The 25,070-nt window shown below is 34.8% G+C and overlaps 1 protein-coding gene across 2 annotated transcripts; it reads left to right on the top strand.

Annotated features, from left to right (window-relative positions):
• Window positions 1-18,322: 18,322 nt before the first annotated feature.
• Window positions 18,323-24,286, top strand: LOC128226151 (galactosylceramide sulfotransferase-like). Of its 2 annotated transcripts, none has more exons than XM_052936048.1 (3): window positions 18,323-18,397; window positions 21,548-21,662; window positions 22,788-24,286. In XM_052936048.1, the coding sequence occupies exons 2-3, from the start codon at window positions 21,631-21,633 to the stop codon at window positions 23,842-23,844; spliced, it is 1,089 nt and encodes a 362-aa protein (XP_052792008.1). In that variant the 5' UTR covers window positions 18,323-18,397; window positions 21,548-21,630; the 3' UTR covers window positions 23,845-24,286. The 2 variants fall into 2 exon arrangements, with proteins under 2 accessions (XP_052792008.1, XP_052792007.1); XM_052936047.1 differs by having other exon boundaries at window positions 18,327-18,461.
• Window positions 24,287-25,070: the final 784 nt, after the last annotated feature.

The following is a 25,070-nucleotide window of genomic DNA, read 5'->3' as shown; positions in this document are numbered from 1 at the left end:
TAAAAAGTCGACAGCGTAAAAGAGCTTATAGAAAGGTCAAACACACTAACAATCCAATACATAGGACTTAGTTACGCAAATTGCGTAACGAAGTTGTCGCTCTGATCCGGTGTTCAAAATTGAAATGCTTCGACTCTCTTGCTTTGAAACTTCAATCCAGTGAACTTAGTTCTAGGGACTGGTGGAAAACACGACCAAGTCAAGGCCGAAATCCTTAATGATTTCTTCGTCCTTCAGACATACGTTGACCAACGTTGACGATTCAACAAGTTTTACCTGAATTTGATTCAACTAATGATGCTGCCAAACTTGATTCGATTTTTATCGTACCTTCCAAAGTCAAAGATGCTTTAAGTAGTATTTCGGTTGATAAAGCATCTGGGCCTGATGGCATTGATATTACGTATTCTACTTGAAGCTTCTTCAGAACTTAGCCAACCTTTGTGAAATTGTTCAATGCTTCGTTAACTTCTTGCGTTGTTTCGTCTAATTGTAAATATTCAAATGTCTGTGCTGTCTTAAAAAAAAGGGAAACCCTTCCAACCCAACAAATTATCGCCCAATCTCTCTTTTGAATACTATGGAGAAGGTCTTTGAAAGAATTGTATCTAAAATTTATTCAACTTTCTTCGTGATACAAGTGTTTTTAACCGATCCAAATCCGGCTTTCTACCAGGTGATTTTACTGTCCATCAGCTTATCTACCTCGATAATTGTTTCTGTCAAGCTCTCGACAATGGTCTTAAAATACAAGTTGTCTTTTTTGATATAAGTAAAGCATTTGACAAAGTTTGGCATCGTGGTCTACTGTAAAAACTCGAGAAAGCAGGCAGTTGTGGTACCTTACTGTCTTGGTTTTCCAACTACTTAGCGAATAGGCGCCAGTGTGTGGTTATTCCGGGAGCAAGTTCTGCATATAAAGCAATTGAAGCTCGAGTTCCTCAGGGCTCAATTGTGGGTCCTCTTTTGTTTCTTATATAATACATGACAAAGTAAACGAGATAGATTCAAATGCTAGCCTATTTGCTGATGATACAAGTCTATTTGTTATAGTGGACACCCCAAGACTGTAGCTTTAAAAATACAGACAGATATAAACAAAATATATATCTGGGCTGATACGTGGCTTGTTAAGTTCAATCCCAGCAAATCTGAATCAATGGTCATATCTTAAAAACGAAACGAACCCATTCATCCGCCTGTGTTCATGTTTGACACTGATATTTCGTTTGTTAAATCTCACAAACACCTTGGTATTTTTCTTTCTAATGAAGGCAATTGGCATACACACATAACTATATTTAAAACAAAGCTTGGTCTAGAGTTAACATCACGAAACGTCTACGCTATCAAACGGATAGGAGGTCTCTGGAGGTTATTTATCTTTCTTTTGTTAGGCCAAACTAGGAGTATGCAGATGTCATCTGGAACAATTGTACACAGTATGGAAGAATGATCTTGACAAAATTCAAAACGAATGCGAACGCATTATTACTGGTTGCACTCGCCTTGTTTTTCTGCGTCTGCTTCATATTGAATCTGGCTTTGAGAGCTTGGAAACAAGGCGTGAAAAACATCAGCTTTTACTCTTTTACGAAATGAAACATGGTCTCTTTCCTGATTATCTTTCAAGTTTGGTTCCTCAGCAATTAACAAGATCACTTCGAAACGCATCCAATAATTCAAGCTTTTCTACACATACGTCACTTTATATGAATTCATTCCTTTCTCCATCAATCTCAGCATGGAATAGTCTCCCAGCTGAAGCACAAAACATTTACAATGTTTCTGGTTTTAAAACGTACCTTAAGTCGGATAACGCAAAACCAAATAGTCTGTTTTATTATGGGAAACGTTGATTACAGGTCATTCACACTCGCTTACGAAACGAATGCAGTCCATTGAACCATCACCTTTTTGTTACGAATATTGTGCCCGCAACCCTCTGTGCGTGTGGAGTTCAGGAAACAACGTATCATTATCTCATTATCTGTCCCCTTGATACTGACTAAAGGAGACCATTAATATCTAAACAAATATCTGTATGATTATAGAGTATTATTTTTGGTGTAAAATGTTGGATGCAGGGTTTACAACAGAACTAACAGCCTTCGTGTTTTGTTATTGAACTTTTAAACGTGTATCCATACATATTGAGATTTTTTATAACTGCTAATAACAAAAGGTCACAAGATCCGTTTGCAGGATTTATAGTATATAAATTGGACAGGTTTTGAAAGTACAATTAAATCTAAAAACATTTAATATTATTATCATTGAGTTGTTTTATGTTTTAGATATACTTACTTGTACAGGTAACTGTTTTTCTTTATAACTTAGTCGTTGTATATGTGCGTTCTTTTGAGTGATACTCTCTTAATGTACTGAGTAGCACATAAGCTAAATTACACCGCTGAAACATTCATTGTCTTTTACATTCGTAATATAGATAAATCCTTTTATGTTTTAAATAATTGCTGGTAATGGTAGATATGAATAACCTCTTAAAGGCTTATATTTAATAATAAAAATGGTACTTTATCTTCATTTGTTTTTTTCAAAATTCATTTTAGTGCTACATTAAATTTATACCATGCTGTTGTTTATATTATATTCAATTAAGAATAATAGAAAGTAACAGTATAGTTTTTCCAACTCTATTTTAGGGTCGAGATCACTCATTATAATTTCTTCATGTTGAGCATCTGAATTGTCTCAAGATACTTGTATCGGTGTAAATGTAATCATTTTTACTATTATAGTTGTTGGTGATAATGACATTCAATATATTCTGAGGAAAAGTGTATACATTTACACTGTCTGTACACTCTCAGCACCTTTTAATCAATACTGGTTTTATATCTAAATCTGTCCAAGCAGCATACAAACTCAATATTTGTTTATTGCGTTTTTTCATACATTCTTCGAAAGGCAACAAAGAAAATTTTGTGTAGTGTCCAAATAGAATGTATTTGAATATATGTCACCGGATGGGCGTTACGGGTTCTATCAACGGGAAGGACTGTAATATATATGTATAGAATATATATTTATTGCGTGAACCAAACAGTATGTAAGCAAAGCGTCAAGTGAATAAGCAAGCATCTGTGGACGGAACTGACATGTACAATAAGCAACTTAGTGAATACAAGTAGCAAAATAAAAGACAAATACAAAACAATCGATAAATATGACAAAAACCTTATGTGAATAAAATACCTGTAATATATATATATATAATATATATTTATTGCGTGAACCAAACAGTATGTAAGCAAAGCGTCAAGTGAATAAGCAAGCATCTGTGGACGGAACTGACATGTACAATAAGCAACTTAGTGAATACAAGTAGCAAAATAAAAGACAAATACAAAACAATCGATAAATATGACAAAAACCTTATGTGAATAAAATACCTGTAATATATATATATAATATATATTTATTGCGTCAACCAAACAGTATGTAAGCAAAGCGTCAAGTGAATTCGATATATCGATAGGCGATAAGATCACACTTGACTGAACACACTGTTACTGTGATCACTGGTGGGAAACGCATGCCATTGTTAGAAGTTGTTAAACTACTAACTAAGTGATACGTTACATTACGCTGTACAATACCACTAGTACTAAATATGTACTATGTAATATGTGTAGAAGTCAAAAGTGATAAAAAAAACTATGACAGACCCCTCCCATACTTAAAAACAAACCAAATATTCCTTTGTACTTGCCTTAAAACTTGAAAAAAAACGTTTAATCAAATTTTCACTTTCGTTTTTATTTTAGAAAAAAAACACGTTTTCAGTGAACTCTGACTGGATCCCAGAATATTTCATCTAGTTAACTATAAATAGCCACATGGTTTTCCGCAAATGTTGATATATGTGTTTTAAAGGGTGTATAAAACCGGTACCAGCATTTGGTCGCCTTCCGTGAAAAAATAATATTCATGAGATTCATAAGGGGAGACTACTACAATAAACTTGGCATCGCTTTGTACAGTACATTCATGGTATGTAACTACGTAGTAGGTCACCTAAGGTCACGAAGTTGTGTGAGCCACGAACGGCACAAATGCATAAATTAACGAAAAGCATAATACACGTCATCAAAATTAGCTAGATTAACTACACAAATTCACATCGTAATCTAAACAAATTAAGTGATAGAATAAACACGCAGGTTCATGATTTAGGCCTCTCAGTTAATGTAGGTCAGGCACATAAACAACGCAGTTAAAACACAGATATTTGCACAAAGAACAATATGATACAGTGCAAATAATGAAGCAATTTAATAACTGTCATGCCACGCACACGTAGAGCCGTTCATGGGAAACAATCTGATTATAAAATACTTACAATACACATTTAATCCAGCTGAAGTCCGTGAGTCACCCATACGCAGGGCGCTTACAAAATGGCGACGATCGAAAAGTGAAATGATCATGCTAAATATAGGCGGAGTAATCTTTATAATATACTTTATCGATATACGGTTTCCAAAAAGCATTCACTTCGTTCGTTTGTTTATTGATCAGTGAAATAGTGTTTACATATCATTACTCACACCTGTAACAATACATTTAGTTTATCGCCGTTTTCGAGCGGTTGCGTATAAATATGTTGTCTTCATTTTGTGATTTTTTTTTTCAGCTGCAATTTCAGGGATATGCAAAATGTACGAGTTCAAGTGTACATTACTATACATCAATTCAGATTTGTTGAAGTTTAAAGATGTCATGTGTATTCAAGCATTCAATGAGCGCATTATTTCGACCGAATCACCGTGTAATCGATCTGATGTGCCTACTATGAACGTGGCCCTGAAGGGTCCCCGTTCAAAAATGAAATTCTCTGTCACAGAAAAAATTATCATGCAGAAACGGGGAATTGAACCGTGGTCGTTTGATTAGCAGTCGGCCGCCTAATCATTTGCGCCAAGCGCCCGTTCGTTCTATGGCTTGTATATGCAACGCGACTTATAAGCGACTCGCGGAATTTCTACTCGGCGCGAAAGGATCCTTTTGTTCTGACGTTTCGCTCGATTATCAACCTATCTTAAATGCTATTGGCATCGTATATAATTGGCTTCTTGTATAATTAAACTAATGACTCGTAAGTCTCCTTTACATATACTAGCTATAAGATGGTTAGTATATATACCCAGCACCAGGCATGCATTTCATTTTAACATTTTGCAGTGATGTATAATATATACGTTTTTTATGGCCCATAAAAGGAGATTAAATTTTATGGTATAAAAACTGATGCTGATAAACACTAATATTAGGGTTGTAATTACATCCTAAAAATTTACAAAATTGCGAACATAAGTATTACAATCAGTGACTATCGAAAAATATACACCTGTCCGATATAACTGTATCAATTTTGATCCCTTAATCCTTTCCCCCCTTTACTAAAGCAGCCAGTAATTATCCAATCTAGCGGACAGTGTATACCCTTATAGCATTAAATAAACAATCACCAATCCGTCGACAGAATAATAGCCAATAACACAAAAAACACACACAAAAACAGTTAATGATCATTTGGAAAAACTGATCAAAATGTGTCCTTACAAAAAGGCACACACATGTACAAATACATGTAAAGTCTGTGTAGCGGGTTATCCTCCTACGCAATCCTAAGCGACGATCCTGGTTCTGGAGTCCAAGACTGCGGGGAGTACTCACTGGCCAAAATATATATGTTCCCGGGAAACGGCCTTAACACAGTTTCCAAATCTCACAAGTGCACTTATAAATATGTCCAGCTAGCTCACTATGAATTCCATCAGACAGTACTGGTCAACTACCGGTACCGCACGTAACTGGTCCCATGTAACAGGGTTCAACAACGGCACTGCGTATATAGCTGTTCAAATCAAATAGACTTCAGCTCCTTGCCTTTTCCGTTAATTCACAAATGTTTGGCGCCAAATGTCACCGGATGGGCGTTACGGGTTCTATCAACGGGAAGGACTGTAATATATATATATATATATATTACAGTCCTTCCCGTTGATATAAAGAATATATATTAATTGCGTGAACCAAACAGTATGTAAGCAAAGCGTCAAGTGAATTAGCAAGCATCTGTCGACGGAATTAACATACACAATAAGCAACTTAGTGAATACAAGAAGCAAAATAAAAGACAAATACAAAAAAATCGAGTATAGACTATATATTTATTGCGTGAACCAAACAGTATGTAAGCAAAGCGTTAAGTAAAATCGATTTATCAATAGGCGATAAGAACACACTGTGACTGTGATCACTGGTGGGAAACGCATGCCATTGTTAGAAGTTGTTTGTGAATATTGATTTAATCCCCTAGTTTGAGTTTGAAAGCTCTAAACTCCCTCCGTAATGACTGTTTGTGCTACCGAAATATTGTGTTTAAAATTCTTACCCACTCCGTGATCTTTTTATTTCCTCACTTCGTCTCGGTAAAGTACCATGTAACTGGAAGTGGGCTCATGTATGTGCTATTTATAAGAAATCTGACCCTCAAGATGTTGGAAATTATTGACCTTTTTCACTTTTAAGTGTTGTCAGTAAGGTTCTTGAAAGTATTTTGCATAAGGACATGTTTAATTACTTGCGTCTAAACGACTATCATCATTTCAATCTGGTTTTGTTCCTAAAGACTCCACTGTCAACCAGATCGTATCGGTCTATCATTCGTTTTGCCTCGCTCTAGATGAAGGAAATGAAGAAAGAGCAGTGTTTTGTGATATTTCGAAAGCCTTTGATCGAGTATGGCATGACGGACTTATCCATAAACTTCTTGAAAGTGGCATTACCGGTTATTTATTTTTATTGCTTTGTGATTATCTTAGTGAACGTAAACAATGTGTTGTTCTTTCTGGTTCTATGTCTGATACAGTTACAATATCAGCTGGAGTTCCTCAAGTCTCAATTCTTGGGCCTCTGCTCTTTATTATCTACATAAACGACATTGTTGGTGATATTCAATCACATATTCGACTCTTCGCAGATGATACAACCTTTTATATAATTGTCGAAGACCCCGTAATTGCTGCACAGCAACTTACTAATGACCTAGACAAAATTCATATGTGGGCTGAGAGATGGCTTTTTACATTTAATCCTGCAAAAACCAAATCGCTACTTTTCACTAGAAAGTCCAATGTGCATGTGCACCCCTCAGTATTCATAAATATTACTGAAATATATGAAGTTACAACTCATAAACACTTGGGCGTCAGACTTTATAGCACCTGCTCCTGACACAATCATATTCAATCCGTCAAACAGAAGTCCTTGCAGCGAATTCACTTCATGCGATCATTCAAATACGTTATTGATCATAAATCGCTTGAGGTTCTTTATTTCCCGTTCATTATGCCTTTGTTGGAATATGCCGATGTTGTCTGGAATAATCTGACCCAAGCTGACGAGGCTGACTTAGAAAAAGACAGAATTATTTCCGGTGCAGCTCGTTTAGTATCTTTGACAAATCTTTATGTTGAAACTGGAATCGAACCACTCAAAGAAAGACGACTTAAGCATAAACTTATCCTATTTTTACGAGATGTTTCACTCTCTTCCATCAGCATATCTAACTACTCTAAGTCCAACAAGAGTTGGTGATACTACTTCGTATAACCTTCGAAATGCAGCTAACCTTCGAAACATTTTATGCAAATCACAGTTGTTGACGAGTTCATTTCTGCAATCAACTATATCCGAATGAAACGCACTCCCGGAAGAAATTCGTTTATCGCCATACGTGCCCTATTTCAAACACAAACTTAATAAGAACATAAAACAAGTTTCTGACTTCTACTACGAAGGTGATCCCAAATCATGTGTCAATCACGCGAGGTTGTGTATGCACTGTAGCAACCTTATTGAGCATCTATTCTCATAAAATATTGTCAACCGTCTTAATTGTCAATGCGGTGAAATTGAGAACACTTATCACTTTTTCTTCACCTGTCCACTCTAAAACGTCCAACGAAATCATCTCATTGGTCAGTTATCCACCGTTGGTCATTTGTCGCTTCCACTATTACTCTTTGGATCGAAGGAAGCTTCATATCAAACGAAAAAACTTATTTTTGACCACGTCCAGAACTTATTACCAGATCTGACCAGTCACTGACCACCTTCCTTATTACACCTTTCTTTTCTTCAACCTCTATCCTTTCTTCCTTCTAACTAATTGATTACAAACTAAAACAACTTGTTTGTACATAGCATAGTTTACACCATACGAGTATAAGATTATATTTATTCGAGTCAATGCAACTTGCGCACCAGCCTAGCGGCGTGAATAACTTACGAAGGCTTTTTCTCAATTCTGTGTACTCTATTGTTTTGTGCATAATTTACATGTTTTTTTGTTTCAATGCGTTACGTATTTAGTCTTTGTTAATTTTGATTATGCTCAATTTTTTAAAACTAAACAATTTGTAAATATTATACCGAAATAAATATTGTTTAAACCAAGACTGTTACAATTCGAACCTCTTAACATGAAGGGTTAAACAGTGGAATCGTAAATCAAATTGATAAAAAAATGTAACAAAACACAAATAACGTTCTATCAAAGTCCACTTATTATCTTCTAGGAAACAAAACAAACACACTAAACTGATCAGCAAAACAATTAATCAAATTAGCAACTACGCTTCGGGACCCTTCAAATCAATCTGCTGACTTCTGAAACTGATGAAGCATTTTAGCACTGCACCACAGTCAACATGCCGTTGCATTCAATCAACCAGACCCTTACCCTAGCCCATTCGAAGACTCTCTACATAATGCAAACATTCTCAACACATCTGGAGGTAGCCTAAAGACAGTGAAATCTCACACTTGTTTTATTGAAGGACCCTCATGGTGCTAGTAACTATGGGCCTATATCTTTGTTGAGTATGCTAAGTAAAGTTCTCGAAATTATCAGTAACAAACATGCGTTCAACCTTTACACCCAACACTATGTTATAACCTGTTCGCAATATGGATTTGTATAAGATTCGTCTGTCAATCAGCTGTCTTGTGTTAAACATTCATTCTGTCAAGCGCTAAACAAAGTCAATAACATCATGGCTCATTTTGTGACATGTCCAACGCATTTTGACAGAGTCCAGCACCATGCCCTGCTATTCAAATTAATAAAATATGGTATTTCAGGTGGCCTACATGGTATATATTTATTTTCTGTTCGGAATAAATCGTATTTACGATAATTACCATATATGGGGGGATTTCCGACTATTGCAATATATGGTAATGGTCAGTGGGTTTATATAACCAAACGGCTGGTATAAAAGCCGTTTGTCCACGTGTTTTCGTCATTCGAGGTTGTACCGGGCCAGTTAAACCATCAGAAAATTGGTGTATTGTATTATGGCAAGCGACGAAGAAGGCGGCGGAGTTGCACGTGGAAACGGTAAGTCCTCGGGGGACTCAGCAATTGAAGCTTTTTCGTTGTTTAAAACATATCTTGACAGTCAATTGAAGGACTTTAAATAAGATTTGTGTAGTACTAAAACTAGCAAAGACAAGACTTAAAAGTGAATAAAATAAACATCAGTTTGAATTTAATTCAGAAATTCAGGAAGGCTTGGAAAGGGCTTTGTGTAAGAACTTACCTGAAGGAGCTCAGGAAATTTTACAAGATTTACTTTCTAAAGTTAAGCACAGGAATAAATTAATTCAAGTGGCAGATTGTTCCCCCGGGGGCTGGTTGACAGTGAATGAGTATGAAAGGCCGCTATTTCTACAAGCTTTCTACAGATAACAAATTTAATCCTTATAAGCGTTCTTCTACCATTGCGAGCGCCACCACCGGAAGTCAGCGGCAGCCACGTCAACAAGAGGGATGGGGTCATTCGACACAGCAGTCTTTTCGTGCCCTGCGTATCAGCACCGGCAACGACATCTGCTTCTCGTGCGGTCAGCGAGGGCACTTCCGGAGGGATTGCCGCGCAAACGAAGGCGCTCCACGTAGAGTCAACTATTACTACGCCGACAGGTCCAGAGCCGCAGCGGCAACCACACAGCCCAAGACAGAATATAAATGATGAGTATTCTTTTGACTGTTTGTTTGATAGAGATTTCTTTGAGTATGAAGAAATAGTTTTATAACAGATTGTTCAAGTGGAACCAAAAATGTTAAGGGTAGATTAAAATCCCACATAGATTTTTGGAAACAAATCGGCGCAAATCAAGATATTGTCGATGTTATAGATAATGGTTACAAATTACCATTTTTTGAGGTGCCGGAACCTTCTTTTGCGAGAAATAATAAGTCCGCTTTGGATAATATAGATTTTGTAAACTCTGCTGTAAACGAATTGTTACAAAAGCATTGTATTGTCGAGACACCTTTTGTTCCGCATACAGTGAATCCCTTGAGTGTTGCTATAATCAAACAAGGCAAAAAAAAAAATCGATTGATCTTGGATCTCAGAAAAATAAATAAATTTTTGTGGAAAGAAAGTTTTTCTTTTGAAGATTGGAAAACGGGTTTAGAGTATTTTGAAAAAGATTCCTACAGTTTTAAGTTTGATTTAAGTCAAGGGTATCAACACATAGATATTTTTGCGGCTCATCAGATATTTTTAGGTTTTTCTATAAAGGGGAAATATTATTGTTTCACGGTGTTGGCTTTTGGATGCAGTACTGCCCCTTTTATTTTTAGTAAAGTGTTGAGAGAAATGGTCAAATATTGGCGAATAAACGGCATTAAGATTGTAATGTTTCTAGATGATGGATGGGGCACAAATAAATTGTTAGAAAGGACGCTGACAGATGCTTCATTTGTACATGATAGTCTCATTAAGGCTGGTTTCATCATAAACAACGAAAAGTCAGTTTGGAATCCAGTTCAAAGCATTGAATGGATAGGTATATTTTGGAATAGTATAGCATTTTGTATAAGTATTCCGGAAAGGAGAGTACTAGATTGTTTATCAAACATTGAACACGTTCTTAGAAATTACAGTTCAGTCACAGCGAGATGTTTAGCAAAATGCGTTGGCAAAATTATTTCTATGAAACCAGTTTTAGGCAACATTGTGAGGTTAATGACTAGGTTTTTTATATATTTTGATAGAAGGCCGTAGTTCTTGGGATGTTTGTATGAAAATTCCTGAAGGACACCCGTTTCTTAAGGAACTGGAATTTTGGCAGTTGAATTTACAGAAATCTAACGTTAGTTTTCTAGCTCCGTATTCGCCAGTTGAAGTGTTAGTGTATTCCGACGCTTCCCATTCGGGTGCGGGCGCTTATGTAGTGAATTGTAGAAACAGCGTTTTTCGCTCTATATGGTCGGAAGAGGAAGTAGTCAAAAGTTCTACTTTTAGAGAATTAAGGGCTGTCAAACTTGCATGAGATGTTTATGGCAATATGTTAAATGGTAAAACGGTAAAATGGTTTTCTGATTCCCAGTCGTGCGTTCATATCGTTCAGTGTGTAAGTACCAAAGTAGAGTTACAACAAGAATCTTTACGCATATTTGACATTTGCTTGAAGTTTAAGATAGATCTGCGTATTCAGTGGATTCCGAGAGAGTTAAATGAAGTTGCGGATAATATAAGCAAACTATCCAACACTGATGAGTGGGAAGTCACCGACGAGTTTTTTAGCTATGTAGATAGTAATTGGGGAGAGCATGATGTAGATCGCTTTGCTACATACAAAAACAGGAAAATCAAGAGATACAATTCCTTGTTTATGGACTATGAGTTGGAAGCAGTAGACTGTTTTACTCAAGATTGGGGTAATGACAATAATTGGCTGGTGCCACCCATATGTCTAGTTTCTAAGGCCATTTTGCATGTTTTGCATTGTAATGCATCTGCTACGCTTATTGTTCATAAGTGGCCTAGTTCGGCCTTTTGGCCTATGTGGTTCAATGCTAATTATGTCCAGAAAGATTACGTTTGTGGAATTATGGAATTTGGCAAAGAGCAAAACACTTTTACACACAATGGTAACAAGAAATGCGTTTTTAATCCTAGAAGGTTTTCTAGTAAGGTATTGGCAATTAGAATTGTTGCAAATGTTTAAGGTATTCTTAGTATAAGCGTTCGTTAATATACTAGGTCAACGTACGTGTTCGCTGTTTGTGCGCGTTATTAAGCTTGATGTATGTTGTAATCATATTTAAATGCACCGTATTTTGTTTTGGTATATATAGCGACATTCAGTAAAGTTTTCAGTTTGTTTAATTATAAAGTTGTTTTGACGTTGTTGTAAGATGATGTGTTGCTCACAAGAGTAATTAGTATGAAATTAATGCGAATGTTTTGGTTCATGACGAGATACGTTTCTGAAGGCGATTATTTGCCCATGACGAGCGATGATTATGCATGCGATCGTTTGCTCACGAGGAGTGACTAATGTGAATGTGATTAATTGACATGACAAGTGAGGGTTTGCCTATGATGAGAGGTGTCTATGAATTGAATCGTTTGCTCATGACGTGAGTCTATGCTTATGATGGCAGGTTTGCTCATGGCGAGCGTTGTCTCGGAATGAGACGGATTTTGCTTACGTCAAGCGTTGTCTCGGAATGAGACGGATTTTGCTCATGGCGATCGTTGTCTCGGAATGAGACGGATTTTGCTCATGTCGAGCGTTGTCTCGGTATGAGACGGATTTTTGCTCATGGCGACCGTTGTCTCGGAATGAGACGGATTTTGTTCATGGCGACCGTTGTCTCGGAATGAGACGGATTTTGCTCATGTCGAGCGTTGTCTCGGAATGAGACGGATTTTGCTCATGTCGAGCGTTGTCTCGGAATGAGACGGATTTTGCTCATGTCGAGCGTTGTCTCGGAATGAGACGGATTTTACTCATGGCGATCGTTGTCTCGGAATGAGACGGATTTTGCTCATGGCGATCGTTGTCTCGGAATGAGACGGATTTTGCTCATGGCGATCGTTGTTTCGGAATGAGACGGATTTTACTCATGGCGATCGTTGTCTCGGAATGAGACGGATTTTGCTCATGTCGAGCGTTGTCTCGGTATGAGACGGTTTTTTGCTCATGGCGAGCGTTGTCTCGGAATGAGACGGATTTTGTTCATGGCGACCGTTGTCTCGGAATAAGACGGATTTTGTTAGTTATGGTGGTACTAGTTTAAAACGATATTTGTCCAGTGAATTGTTTACGAATGTACATGGATTCAGCTCAGCTTTCAGAAGATTCAGATGATTTTTTGTTTAGAAACGTTTATTTTTCCAAGAAAGATAATAGACATAGATTAAGAAAGGGGAAGCATATTTCATATACAACAGCAAGAGAAATATTTGTTAAAAATCTTACAATTTTAGGATTAGATAATTCTAAATACGGATTGCATTCGTTTAGGTCGGGAGGTGCGACAACAGCTTCTGAAAGGGGCGTACCAGATAGATTAATTAAAAAACATGGTCGATGGAGATCAGAGATTTCTAAAGATATTTACATCAGGGAAAGTGAAAAATGCAAGAAGTCAGTTACTTTAAAGTTGAGTAACTAAAATATGTTTATACAAATCGGGTTTTTCCCGTTCTTTTTCGTTCGATAAATGTATTGGCCCGGTATAGACCACTCCTATACAGTCGTTGTTTTATACTTTATGAGGTTAATAAATAAATAATTTATGTTTGGCTGAAAGTATTGAAAGAAAACATAAATATATTTATTTTCTGTTCGGAATAAATCGTATTTACGATAATTACCATATATGGGGGGATTTCCGACTATTGCCATATATGGTAATGGTCAGTGGGTTTATATAACCAAACGGCTGGTATAAAAGCCGTTTGTCCACGTGTTTTCGTCATTCGAGGTTGTACCGGGCCAGTTAAACCATCAGAAAATTGGTCGCCCTCCCGCCCACCCTCGATGTTCTTTATGTTTATGTGTTTCATTAGAAATACCATGTTTATCAAGAATATGTTAATAACTTTTGTATCTTTTCAGATAAACGATTTTGTTTCGTTTCGGATGAAAGTTGGGTGTGCATGACATACTTCTTAAGTCTGAGAGAAGAGGTTTCATGGACATTTAAAAAGTTACATGTGAAATGTGTTTTTCTTTTTCTTTTCATTTTACTATGTATAAGTGCATGGACACAATATGCCACATTCAGTGGTCATTTTTTCCTCATGAAACCATTGCGTGTATGATCATTGAATAAATGTATTGGCCCGGTATAGACCACTCCTATACAGTCGTTGTTTTATACTTTATGAGGTTAATAAATAAATAATTTATGTTTGGCTGAAAGTATTGAAAGAAAACATAATAGATAATTATTATCTGACCACAGTGTGTGATGCAAAACATTCATTCTCCAAACTCTTGAATACGCAAATATTGTATGGATAATATTTCGGTTGTAGAGCGAGAACGGATTCAGTATGATTCAGCGTGTATCATATCTGGAGCAAGTCGGCTTTTATCATTTGATAGCAGTTCTTTGGGTTTACCTGCAAGTTAAATATTATTTGTTTTATTGTTAAGTTTTCTCAAGTAAATGCATACTTTGATAAGATTTACCTTTTGCTTTTTTTCGTTATCTAGGATTGTTTGGATATTTTTCTATGAGCTTGTTTCTGTAGCTTTTTGCATCAATATTGTGCACATTAACTGGTTTAAATCCCCAGTATATTTACATGTTACTGACCGTTACAAGGCGTTACCTAACAATCCTCGATAGACATACCTAGTTTTTAATATATATTATGTATGCAATGTGCTGTTTGTGGAGTTTTGCGCTGTTCTTTCATGATTCTTGTTTGTGATTTTTGCCTTTACCCAGTTCCATTAAACCGGTTTTATTTGATGCTGATGTAGCATCTTGTTCAATTTATTTAGATATATAATAATTGAATTGAAAATAAGTGTTCTTTAACTTTGATATGCATTTCAAATAAATATTCCAAGCAAGTTTTAAACTACCAAATAAAGGATGGTCTTATTTTTCTCCTTTTACAAAAAGATAAGTTTTGTTTTTATTTCATAACTAAGTATATTATTTTTATTTGATTTTTACAAGAGTTTTCATACAATATTTATTAAAATAGATACAAAAACAAGCTCAGCAGCAAAAGGTTTAAACATAAACCCGGTTTAGTGGCACTGGGCAAACTTCAAAGGCATATAACACAAAATCACAAACAAGAAACATAGAACAGCACAAAACTCTACAAACAGCACAGTGCATACACACTATATATATCTATATAAATAATTGGTATGTTTATCAATAATTGTTAGGTAACGCCTTGGAACGGTCAGTTAAATGTTTTACTGGGGGTTTAAACCAGTTTATGTGCACAAACCTCACTCTTATCCCAACAATTCTTAATAAAGATAAAACACAAAAGGTAAATCTTATCAAAGTATGCATTAAAACTATCCGGCAATTTAATGGTAAAGATTCATATAGGGCAGATACAATTTCTTTTACACTGTTTATTGAAGATGCACTACTACTCTAAAATAAGATTTACTACAAATAATATGATTGTTAAAATATACCAAAAAGGATTAAATACATGTCCAAAACTAGGGTTCTTATGAAGGATAAAGAGTTTAATTTAAATGAAATAAGCACAGTGTTTTACCTTATGAGACTATAGTACATCACAGTTAATCTTTTAGCATTCACCAATATTTTTTTCAGCTTTTTAATCTGGACTCTCACAGATAAATCATTTTTACGTTAAGTCTATGAGAATGCAGCTTTAAATACACTACTGCAATCTTGTTATAATTAATAAGTGATTTCCATAAATGCATACAAGTAAGTTATTAAAGGTTTATCAATCAGAAGTTATGTTTGTTATACACGTGTATTTATTGATTTTGAAAGAGAGTGTCACTTAAAAGTTTTGAACAATCTCACAATTCCAGAATATATAATTCTAGGTTTTCTCTTCAGACAAACAGAATGTACATAATCTATCATTAACAATAAACATCTAAACTAAAGTTAGTTTGAAACTAAATCCTATGTTTATTTATTGTTTGAAGCCATTATATATATGTCTTTTGTAATACTATATACCATTCAATATAGCTTTTTCCAACTTACATCCTGCAAACAGTGTTCCATTTAGCCTGACAGGTTTCTCAATAGTGTTGTACACCGTTTTTTTACTCTCGATCAAATACGTGAATTAAACTATTAAAATGTGATCAAATCTGGATAAAAAATATATGTGGACTCTGATAAGGTACTGTGCTTCAATTATATGATCAGTTAATACCAAAAATAATAATAATTATGATGATTGTGACATTTGAACATAAACAATAGACTGACAAAGGTTTTACCCGACAAAGATATGCTTTGCTGCACATGCGATTTATATACATAACAAGTAATGGAGCATAACGCTAAATAGAGGTGCTGTATGTGACTGATTGTGTTTTGAACTCGAGGAAATACCGTTAAGCATTTAAGCCGAGTATTTAGCAATACTTTCTACGGAAGAAGGATAGGGCCATTATGGGTATTGACATTTCGGATTCTTCGGACCAGGCAGAGGATACAGACGTCACAAAAGTTTTAAATACGACCCTTTTACCACTGGCACAGATATCCATCTTGTGATGTTTCTTTCTGGCGTTTTTTTTATTGGAATATTCGGAGGTGGAGTTCTCTTGATTAACGCTATATCTGCAAACATCTCATCTCAACCAGAAGCAAGTCTGCTATTACACTGGTGTATTCCAGCACATATGGCAGTGCATTTAAATGGTTGTATGCAGTATGGCACAACTTGGTCAAATGCGCGTTATTATACCTACTTTTCTAGAATCCTGCTTCTCGCTAAGGACGTCGAAACGAATCCCGGACCATTCACTCCTTCAGATACAAAAATATCACCGATTATGCTATATGGTGCTGAACTTTGGGGCTTGACTCCAATAAATGTTATTGAAAATGCGCACGTTTATACTTGTAAAAGGTTTTTGAATGTATCATTTAAAGCATTCAATGATGCGGTTTTGGGTGATCTAGGGCGCTTTCCTTTACATATTCATGCTTTTAAACGATGTCTAAAATATTGGTTTAAAATTTTAAAACTTCCTTATGATAGATATGTTGTGTTATAATATGTTGAAATTGTATGATAGTTTAGGTTATGAAAACTGGGTTACTATTTTACGCATGAATTTGTATAAAAATGGTTTTGGTTATATATGGGAAGACCAGTATGTTAAAAACGAATTTGTTTTTCTTAATGAGTATGTTACTAGAATAAGGGATCAGCATCTTCAAACATGGAATCATAAATGTGCAGAAAGCATGAAACTTAATAAATTGTATGTGCATGTAAAATCGTGCTTAAGTGTAAATAAATATGTGAACTGTATTACTGTGAACAAGTTTCGAAGATGTATGGCTAATTTTAGATGCTCTTCGCACCACCTGGCTATTGAAACAGGCAGACATTCTGGAATTGCTAGAGATTAAAGATTTTGTTTATTTTGTAAAAACCTTGTAGAGGATGAATACCATTTTTTAATCAAATGCGCATTGTATAAGGACATACGAGAAGTTTATATACCTCTATATACTATTACTTTTACTATTACTTTCTTTGATTTCAAGCCAAGTATTCTTACCATAACATGACATTGATGGGTTTTGAGTTCTATCATTATTACGAAAAGTAACTTAACATGTTGTTTAAGTATTTCTTAATAACTGTTATTAAACCTTCAAACAATATAAAAAATATATTTGTCCCTTCATAGCTCTCTAAGTATATCTTGGTTACAAATGTGTCTGCATTGCATTTAATGAACAATGAATGACAATTTTTTTCTGGTTTCTATTTTATGGTTCATAGGCGCCTAAAATATGGCAAGAAAAGGAAGGTCTTTTTCACGTAAATACCGTAGGCGAACGTCACGTCTTAGAGCCCATCATAGCTATTGTCTGTTAGGTTAAATTTGTAACAGTGTCAGGTAGAAAAGTTTACACAATTTTTTTTCTCTTTTAGGGGAATTTTGTCATCAATATGTAGTACTGTCGAACCACGTTGGCTCGAACTCGCTTGGCTCGAACTACATGTAAAGATCCGGTAATTTTAACCTCAATGTAAGCATTGGCTCGAATTGCTTGAGGATCGAGGTATTCTGGCCTGTCCCTGTGAGTTGAGCCAACGAGGTTCAACTGTATATATATATATAATAAAATATTTCTGCTGTAACTGTTCTTTTGCAGTGACAAGTATAATGTTTCCTATAACATCGGATCGGATGTAAGTTGATATGTTTAGAAATCGTAATGTGATAGTACAATGCTATATTTTATGTGCATGGATATTCTTGTCATTTTAAGAGCATTTATAATGACAGTGTGCGGATGTTACACTCGGTATAAAAATAATATAATGTTAGTATTATGGAAATTAAGAACGTATTTTGCCCAGATTACTGCCGCAGCATAGATATTTTTGGTTTGTTGTTTATTTTATCTTTCTTTATTTCTAATGCTTATTTAAAGTTATATTCGTTAAGTTTCTTAGTCAGTTAAATTCTGAATCAGCAAAGCATATTAGGTTATAACCTAAACTAATAAAACACACAAGCAAATAATTTACTGGTTTATCACCACAAGGACACAAATCATGTATAAGTATTACTGTCCATTATCTTAATATTGATTACCAATACATTACAATCGCATGTGTTGCCATTTCAAAAGTGGCACATATATTTTCTTTTTTTGAAAATGTTACTCAAAATTTCAAATATAACAAACGACAACTTGCTTTATCTTTAGAGGCCACATTTCTAGCTAATGGTGTTGAACGTTGAACGACGGTCAAATTTATCTTTATAAACTGGTCGGATTTGAAATTACATTTTATATCAGGACACTACGAAAGATATACCAATTGTATTTTGGATGAGAAATAACAATGATTAAGGTCGTTATGCCCAGTAGGCAAAAAATGAATAAAAAACCCTGTTTAAAGGCACAATGCAAGGACCTATACGACAATGAAGTAGAGACACAAACATGTACACGCAGAATATATTCGTCAAAATAGCTTTATCGAAAAAGATTGGATTACCGCAATCAAATGGTCAGGGAACAGAGTTTTCTTGTTAACGAGACTATCGGGGGCTACGGACATGATTTCGACGTGGAAAAATAGCGACAAATAGTGAAAATGAATAACGCGGCGTCATGAAGTTATGCAAGGGCATGATCATAATACAGCTGAAACAAAACGATTGGTCAAGGAGTTTTACACTATAAACGATGTGGCAGCACGTTTGTCTACAAGTTGCATAGACTAATAACGGAGGAATAAACCGGGTCAGCCTTCCGCCATAGGGGCTAGAAAAAAGAAATAAAGATTAACAGCGATATAACAACGTTTTAAAAACCATTTGAATCTAGTTACAGCTAATGATTCATCTTCAAATTTTCAGTAAATAATGTGAAGATGGGACAATTTTTTTCAATTATTTTATTTTTCCAATTATGTTGCTAGTATACTGTTCAAGTATGTTTCATTGCTAACATAATGATATTTTTACCTGAGTCAGATACACATAACTGTGTTGTCAAATTTAAGCATATTAGGTCTTGCATAATAATATTCATCAATGTAAGCTTTTCTTATACCAGTATACAATTTACATTCAATAACAAAATGTGCACTTAAACTTACCCCCCCCCCCTCCAGTAAATTTACATTTTACTGACCGTTCAAATGCGGTACCTAACAATCCTTGATGAATATACCTAGTTTTTTGTATATAGTATGTATGCACTGTTCTGCTTGTTGAGTTTTATGCTGTTCGTCCATGTTCTTGTTTGTGATTTTATGTTCTATGTCTGTGGCGTCTACCCAATGCCATTCAACCGGGTTTATGTTTAAACTTTTTGCTACTAAGCTTGTTTCTGTATCTTTTTGCATAAATATTGAGTTAATGTAACACTTACTTGCAAACCTATACTGTGACTGTCGATGGAACGGCGGATTGAACGTCGAGGTTGTTATAAAGTGATATATTTTGTATGGTGATGCCCCTAATATTTGCCAGTCGTATACCTTATTCCAGTTGTCCGCGTTCTGCAACTTTGATCGATCTTTCCACAATATACTATACTGTAAATTGCAATGGCTCAATCATGATTCATAATTGATAACAAAATGTTCTTTTTAAATTTGTCTACAATGGAATTAGATAAATTAATCGTTCAAACCCAACCAAATCATCAATGTAATACTTTGCTTTTGTGTGCACATAATACCTAAATGTAGATTTTAATCAAACTCATAAAACAACAAAGAGAACTAGTCACGAAAATATGTTACACGAATTCCTTTTCCACATACTCGAAATAAGAGTATTAATATAACTTTTGAGAATAAAACTATAGATTAACAGAATAGTACTATAATAATTCCTTATATTCATGCGTTCAACAACGATTCAAAGATTACTTACCATTGATAAATACCAAAAGTAGGATTTGACTTGCATCATCTTTTTGAAATGGCACAAATACCGCAGTGAATATAAAACTAGATCATTTCGTAGATAAAAATCAAATAAACATGAACTGAATCTATTAATTACAGAATTATTAAAAATAACCATATAAACTTATATTGGTTTTATTATTTAATGATAATGAATTTAGATATTTATTTATCGCCAGGGGAATGAACTGCTAGTGAAATTTGCAACATATGCATTGCTCTCCCTTGAAGCAATACCGAGTATACATCGGGCCAATATCGGACCGATATCGACATATTTATATAATGGTTTTTGTCCATTAAAAAAACAAAAGCTATTGTTTATGTTATAATGTTTAAACATTCAAATTTAATTCATATAGTATTATTACAAATACAATGTTTCAGTCAATATGCCCATATCGGGCCGATGTCTGGCCGATATCGGCAAACACTGGCAAACACTGGCCGATATGCCGATATGCCGATATTCAGCCGACATCGGCCCGATATGGTCATGTTTGCTGAAACGTTTTCAGACCACTATTCAGAGAAATAACCAAATAATTTGTTAAACAATCAATCTACATAAAACTGTACAAAATGCATCATTGTTCGATCCAAACTTGAAAAATTCATTAAAAAAACAGTCAGGGCCACCTGATTTACCATTATTCAATTTAATACAGCCTTAGTGATAGCCTCAATAGTAAAAGGTACATTAAGAACCTCAAACATAACATTTAATTCTCCTTTAAATATCATTCATTGAAACACAATATGTCTTCATCAGGTTGAAAAAAAAACAACACTGATTCAGGATTATTTATAGATCTGAAATATTCTAAAACATCACCAGATGTAAGGGAACATGAGTTGTTAACAATATATCCTTTAAGCAACTTTCAATACAATTTTGCATTATTAATTTTAGAATTTTCTAGTTTACATGTTTGTGACATGTCAAATACAAACTTCTTTTTTCAAACCAATTCTAATATCGACGAGCTATTTCATATTGGAATTCAATCGATTTGAGACCGATTCCAGTCTTATTGCAGATACCTACTGAAGACATCCTTACAGCTAGAACACATTATCCTATAACAGGACTTGAGTGCACAGCTGATATCTCGTGAGCGACATGCCAGGAATGAAGAGAAAATTATGCGTTTGGTAAGCTTAATGTGTTTTTTTTTTCTCAGTACGTATTTTATCACTTGTTTTGTTTTGTGACAATTTAATAGTACAAAATAAACTTCGAAGACAAGCCAAGACTTAATCATGGCAAGGGCGGAAATGACAATGAACTAGAGACACAAACGTTCAAATACCACATACACAAATAAAAAAAACACCACAAACATATCACACACTCATTAAAAAAGCATTCCGATAAATGATGGGATCATCGCCTCGAAACGGCCAGTTAAACAGTTTACAGGATGAGTCTACTGGGGGCTGTTGTCCTTACAATATATCAAAAAAACATTTACAGTACACGTTATCAAGCCAAACGAAGAATGGATGACAGAAGACGGCAGGACAAACTCAATACGAAAGAAACAATTTGTTTATTGATCAATGTTGAGGTATCGCCCTGGAACGGTCAATGAACCCACACATACTTTCACTTCGATATTAAACTAGTCGTATGTCCAAAACCTCACACTTGTCCTAACATTAATCAATATTTTTAAATAATAATATATTACACCTTTTTCCTACACATACACTCGGCCGAATTTAATCAGAAACACCTCTTAAGTCAAAGCTGAGTCATATCGCTAATCTGCTTTTTTGTTTTTGGAAAAAGAATGAAAACTAAAGGCAAATATAAATCCTTATATTTTACATTAAACCGCAAGATATTTGACCCTTAAATTTTGCTACCTACATTAACAAATTTCATTCATTTCAAAGTCGATACAAAAGTTTTGTTTTCATTTGTACTTAGTATATCATCATGCTCCGTTTAAACGTGAGGTTATATTACCGACCTTTTTAAAAATAATTGTGACGACAATCAAAACCATTCTTAAAATTGTTCTTATGCTTCCGTTATTCAGACTCGCGGTTCTTCGTATTCTAATGACCACTTTTCTTAAGAATCACAAAAATAGCTGCCTAGCAATTCGCAAACCATAACTCAAAAATAACTGACACATTCCAGAAGTGTTATAAATTATTTGATTATTTCTTTGACACATTGTTTTGAACTAAAATATTATCGACACTAACAATACCAATTCCGTGTATAAAGGCACGCATAGTAATGACCCTCTCATGTGTTTGTTTCAGGTGTCTGGTTGTCGCAGTGATTGTATCTATTTACATGTTGGCACAGCAGGTTAATATAACCATGAGCACTGCGATATTTCTTTCCAGTCAGCTTGAAGAGGTTCGGCACATAGGTTTCCTAAAGGTACACAAAGCTGCTAGTTCCACAATGCAAAACATTTTCTTTCGGTTCGGCTTAAAGCGTAACTTAACGTTCGTGTTTACAAATCATCCGAATTATTTCTCGAGAACGGTGTCACAGCACCTTCCCCTGAAAATGCCAAGGTTCCGAGGCGACCATGACATTCTGTGTACACATGGCATTTTTAACATACAGACCTATGGAAGCGTACTACCGAAGGATGCGACGTACATTGCAATTGTGCGAGAACCGCTCGAACAATTTGTGTCTTCTATCAACTATTATTCTCAACCATCCTCGCAGCTCCCATACATATCGGTAATCCCTGGAAATAAACTAACTGCACTCATACGTAATCCAAAATTCGACAAAGGATTTTTTTCATACACTAAAAACAGTATGGCAAGAGACTTTGGAATATCTATTTCAACCAATCAGGAAACAATTGCTGCAAAGTTGACAGAGCTTAATAGCATTTTCAAATTGGTTTTGTTGGTTGAATATTTTGAAGAATCTTTGATACTTTTGAAACGGTATTTTAAATGGAAGCTTGTGGATATATTGTTTATATCAACCAATGTTCACAGCAAGGAAGGCTGGTCAAAAAAAGACCTTACTCCAGATGATATTGCGAAATTTAAGCATCGAAATTGGCTTGACTATTATGTGTATGACCATTTTTATGAAGAATTTTGGCGCAAGTTCCGGTTTGAGTTACTCGATATTCATATGGAGGTGCTCTATTTCAAGCGCGTTCTGGAACGTCTTGCGTCGTTCTGTCGTGCGGGGAACGATAGCGTTGAGAGAAGTCTAGAGGTCGAAACAAGTACCTGGGATGCGGGCTTTAGGGTGCACCGTGAAGAATGCGACCTAATGTTAAAAAATGAGCTTGATTTTATATCAGTATTGCGACAAAAACAGGGAAGTGAGCTCTAAGAAGTTAAAAATTGCCATGTAATCAATTGTAAGATAATAGGTCCATACGTATATTGTATATGCGGGACTGAATAATAAACAGTTCATCTTTGTATTATTTTTCAAAATTATATTTTACAGGTTTTCATTAATATTTTACATTGTCATGGCGTCGCAAAATATTATGACAATCTGTAAAAAGAGACGTTCAGCACTGTTGTGTTTGAACAATAATGGAAGGAATATCAGTGGGAACCAGTAAAGTGATTGTTACAAAATTATCCGTGTCTTTACATTACAAGCCGATAATTACGCGCAAGAATAAGATTCAGTGTGTGTTTTCATGCCTGCGCTTGGGTGTGCTAATGTAATAGTATATGTGTGTGCGTGAGCATAATTGTTTAGTATGGATATTTATCCTAACAAAATAAATAGAATTGAAATTTTAAGATAAGAAGTTAGAACTGTGTGCTAATACAGATTATATGTGAAAAAATAAATGAGATAAAAAAAAACACATTTCACTACAGAATGTAATTCCACTATCGTTGACGTATGCACTTGAATTTGAACAATGTAGTAAATATTTTATTTTTTTGTCTTGGTCACGACCAAAAAATTAACACCTATTCGTTAAACATAAAAAAAACAGTCAAGAATGTCACAAAATTGGATTTTTCATCTTCTAGGTCACACACTACCAAATATAGCATTGGTTTAATACGCAAAGTTGACAATCAAAGTTTTAAAAAAAATATAAAATATGTTGTTCATAGGTTAAGAATAAACGGTATGTACAACCACGAAAATGGAAGATGAAATATATAAACATATTACAATAGTAAGGAAATGTCACAAAATTGGATTGATTTTGTTTCCAGGTAGACAGCAATTGTCATCCCGTGTGTACAAAGTTAAATTGGCAAATCATAGTTAATGTGTAAAGCCATCATAAAAACTGATAAATAAACAACATAATAAAATAATAAAGTAAGAAATTTTTCAAAGCAATAAATGCTTTAATATACAGGATATTTTACAGGCCAAGGTAAAGTACATACGTGAATGTTTATTAATTGGAATATGCAAAAATTAATTGTTAACTTCCAAATAGACTATGGAAATTTATTAACTCACTTTTATTAGACATTGAATATTTAGAATGTATCAAAAAAGATTGATGATGTTATTTTACAACATTGTAATCCTGTATATGATAGTGATATTGTGGTAGAAATGGATAGATC

The sequence above is a fragment of the Mya arenaria genome, chromosome 3, assembly GCF_026914265.1.
Source record: "Mya arenaria isolate MELC-2E11 chromosome 3, ASM2691426v1".
In the NCBI taxonomy this organism is placed as follows: domain Eukaryota; kingdom Metazoa; phylum Mollusca; class Bivalvia; order Myida; family Myidae; genus Mya; species Mya arenaria.
This window is presented reverse-complemented; position numbering and strand designations above follow the sequence as displayed.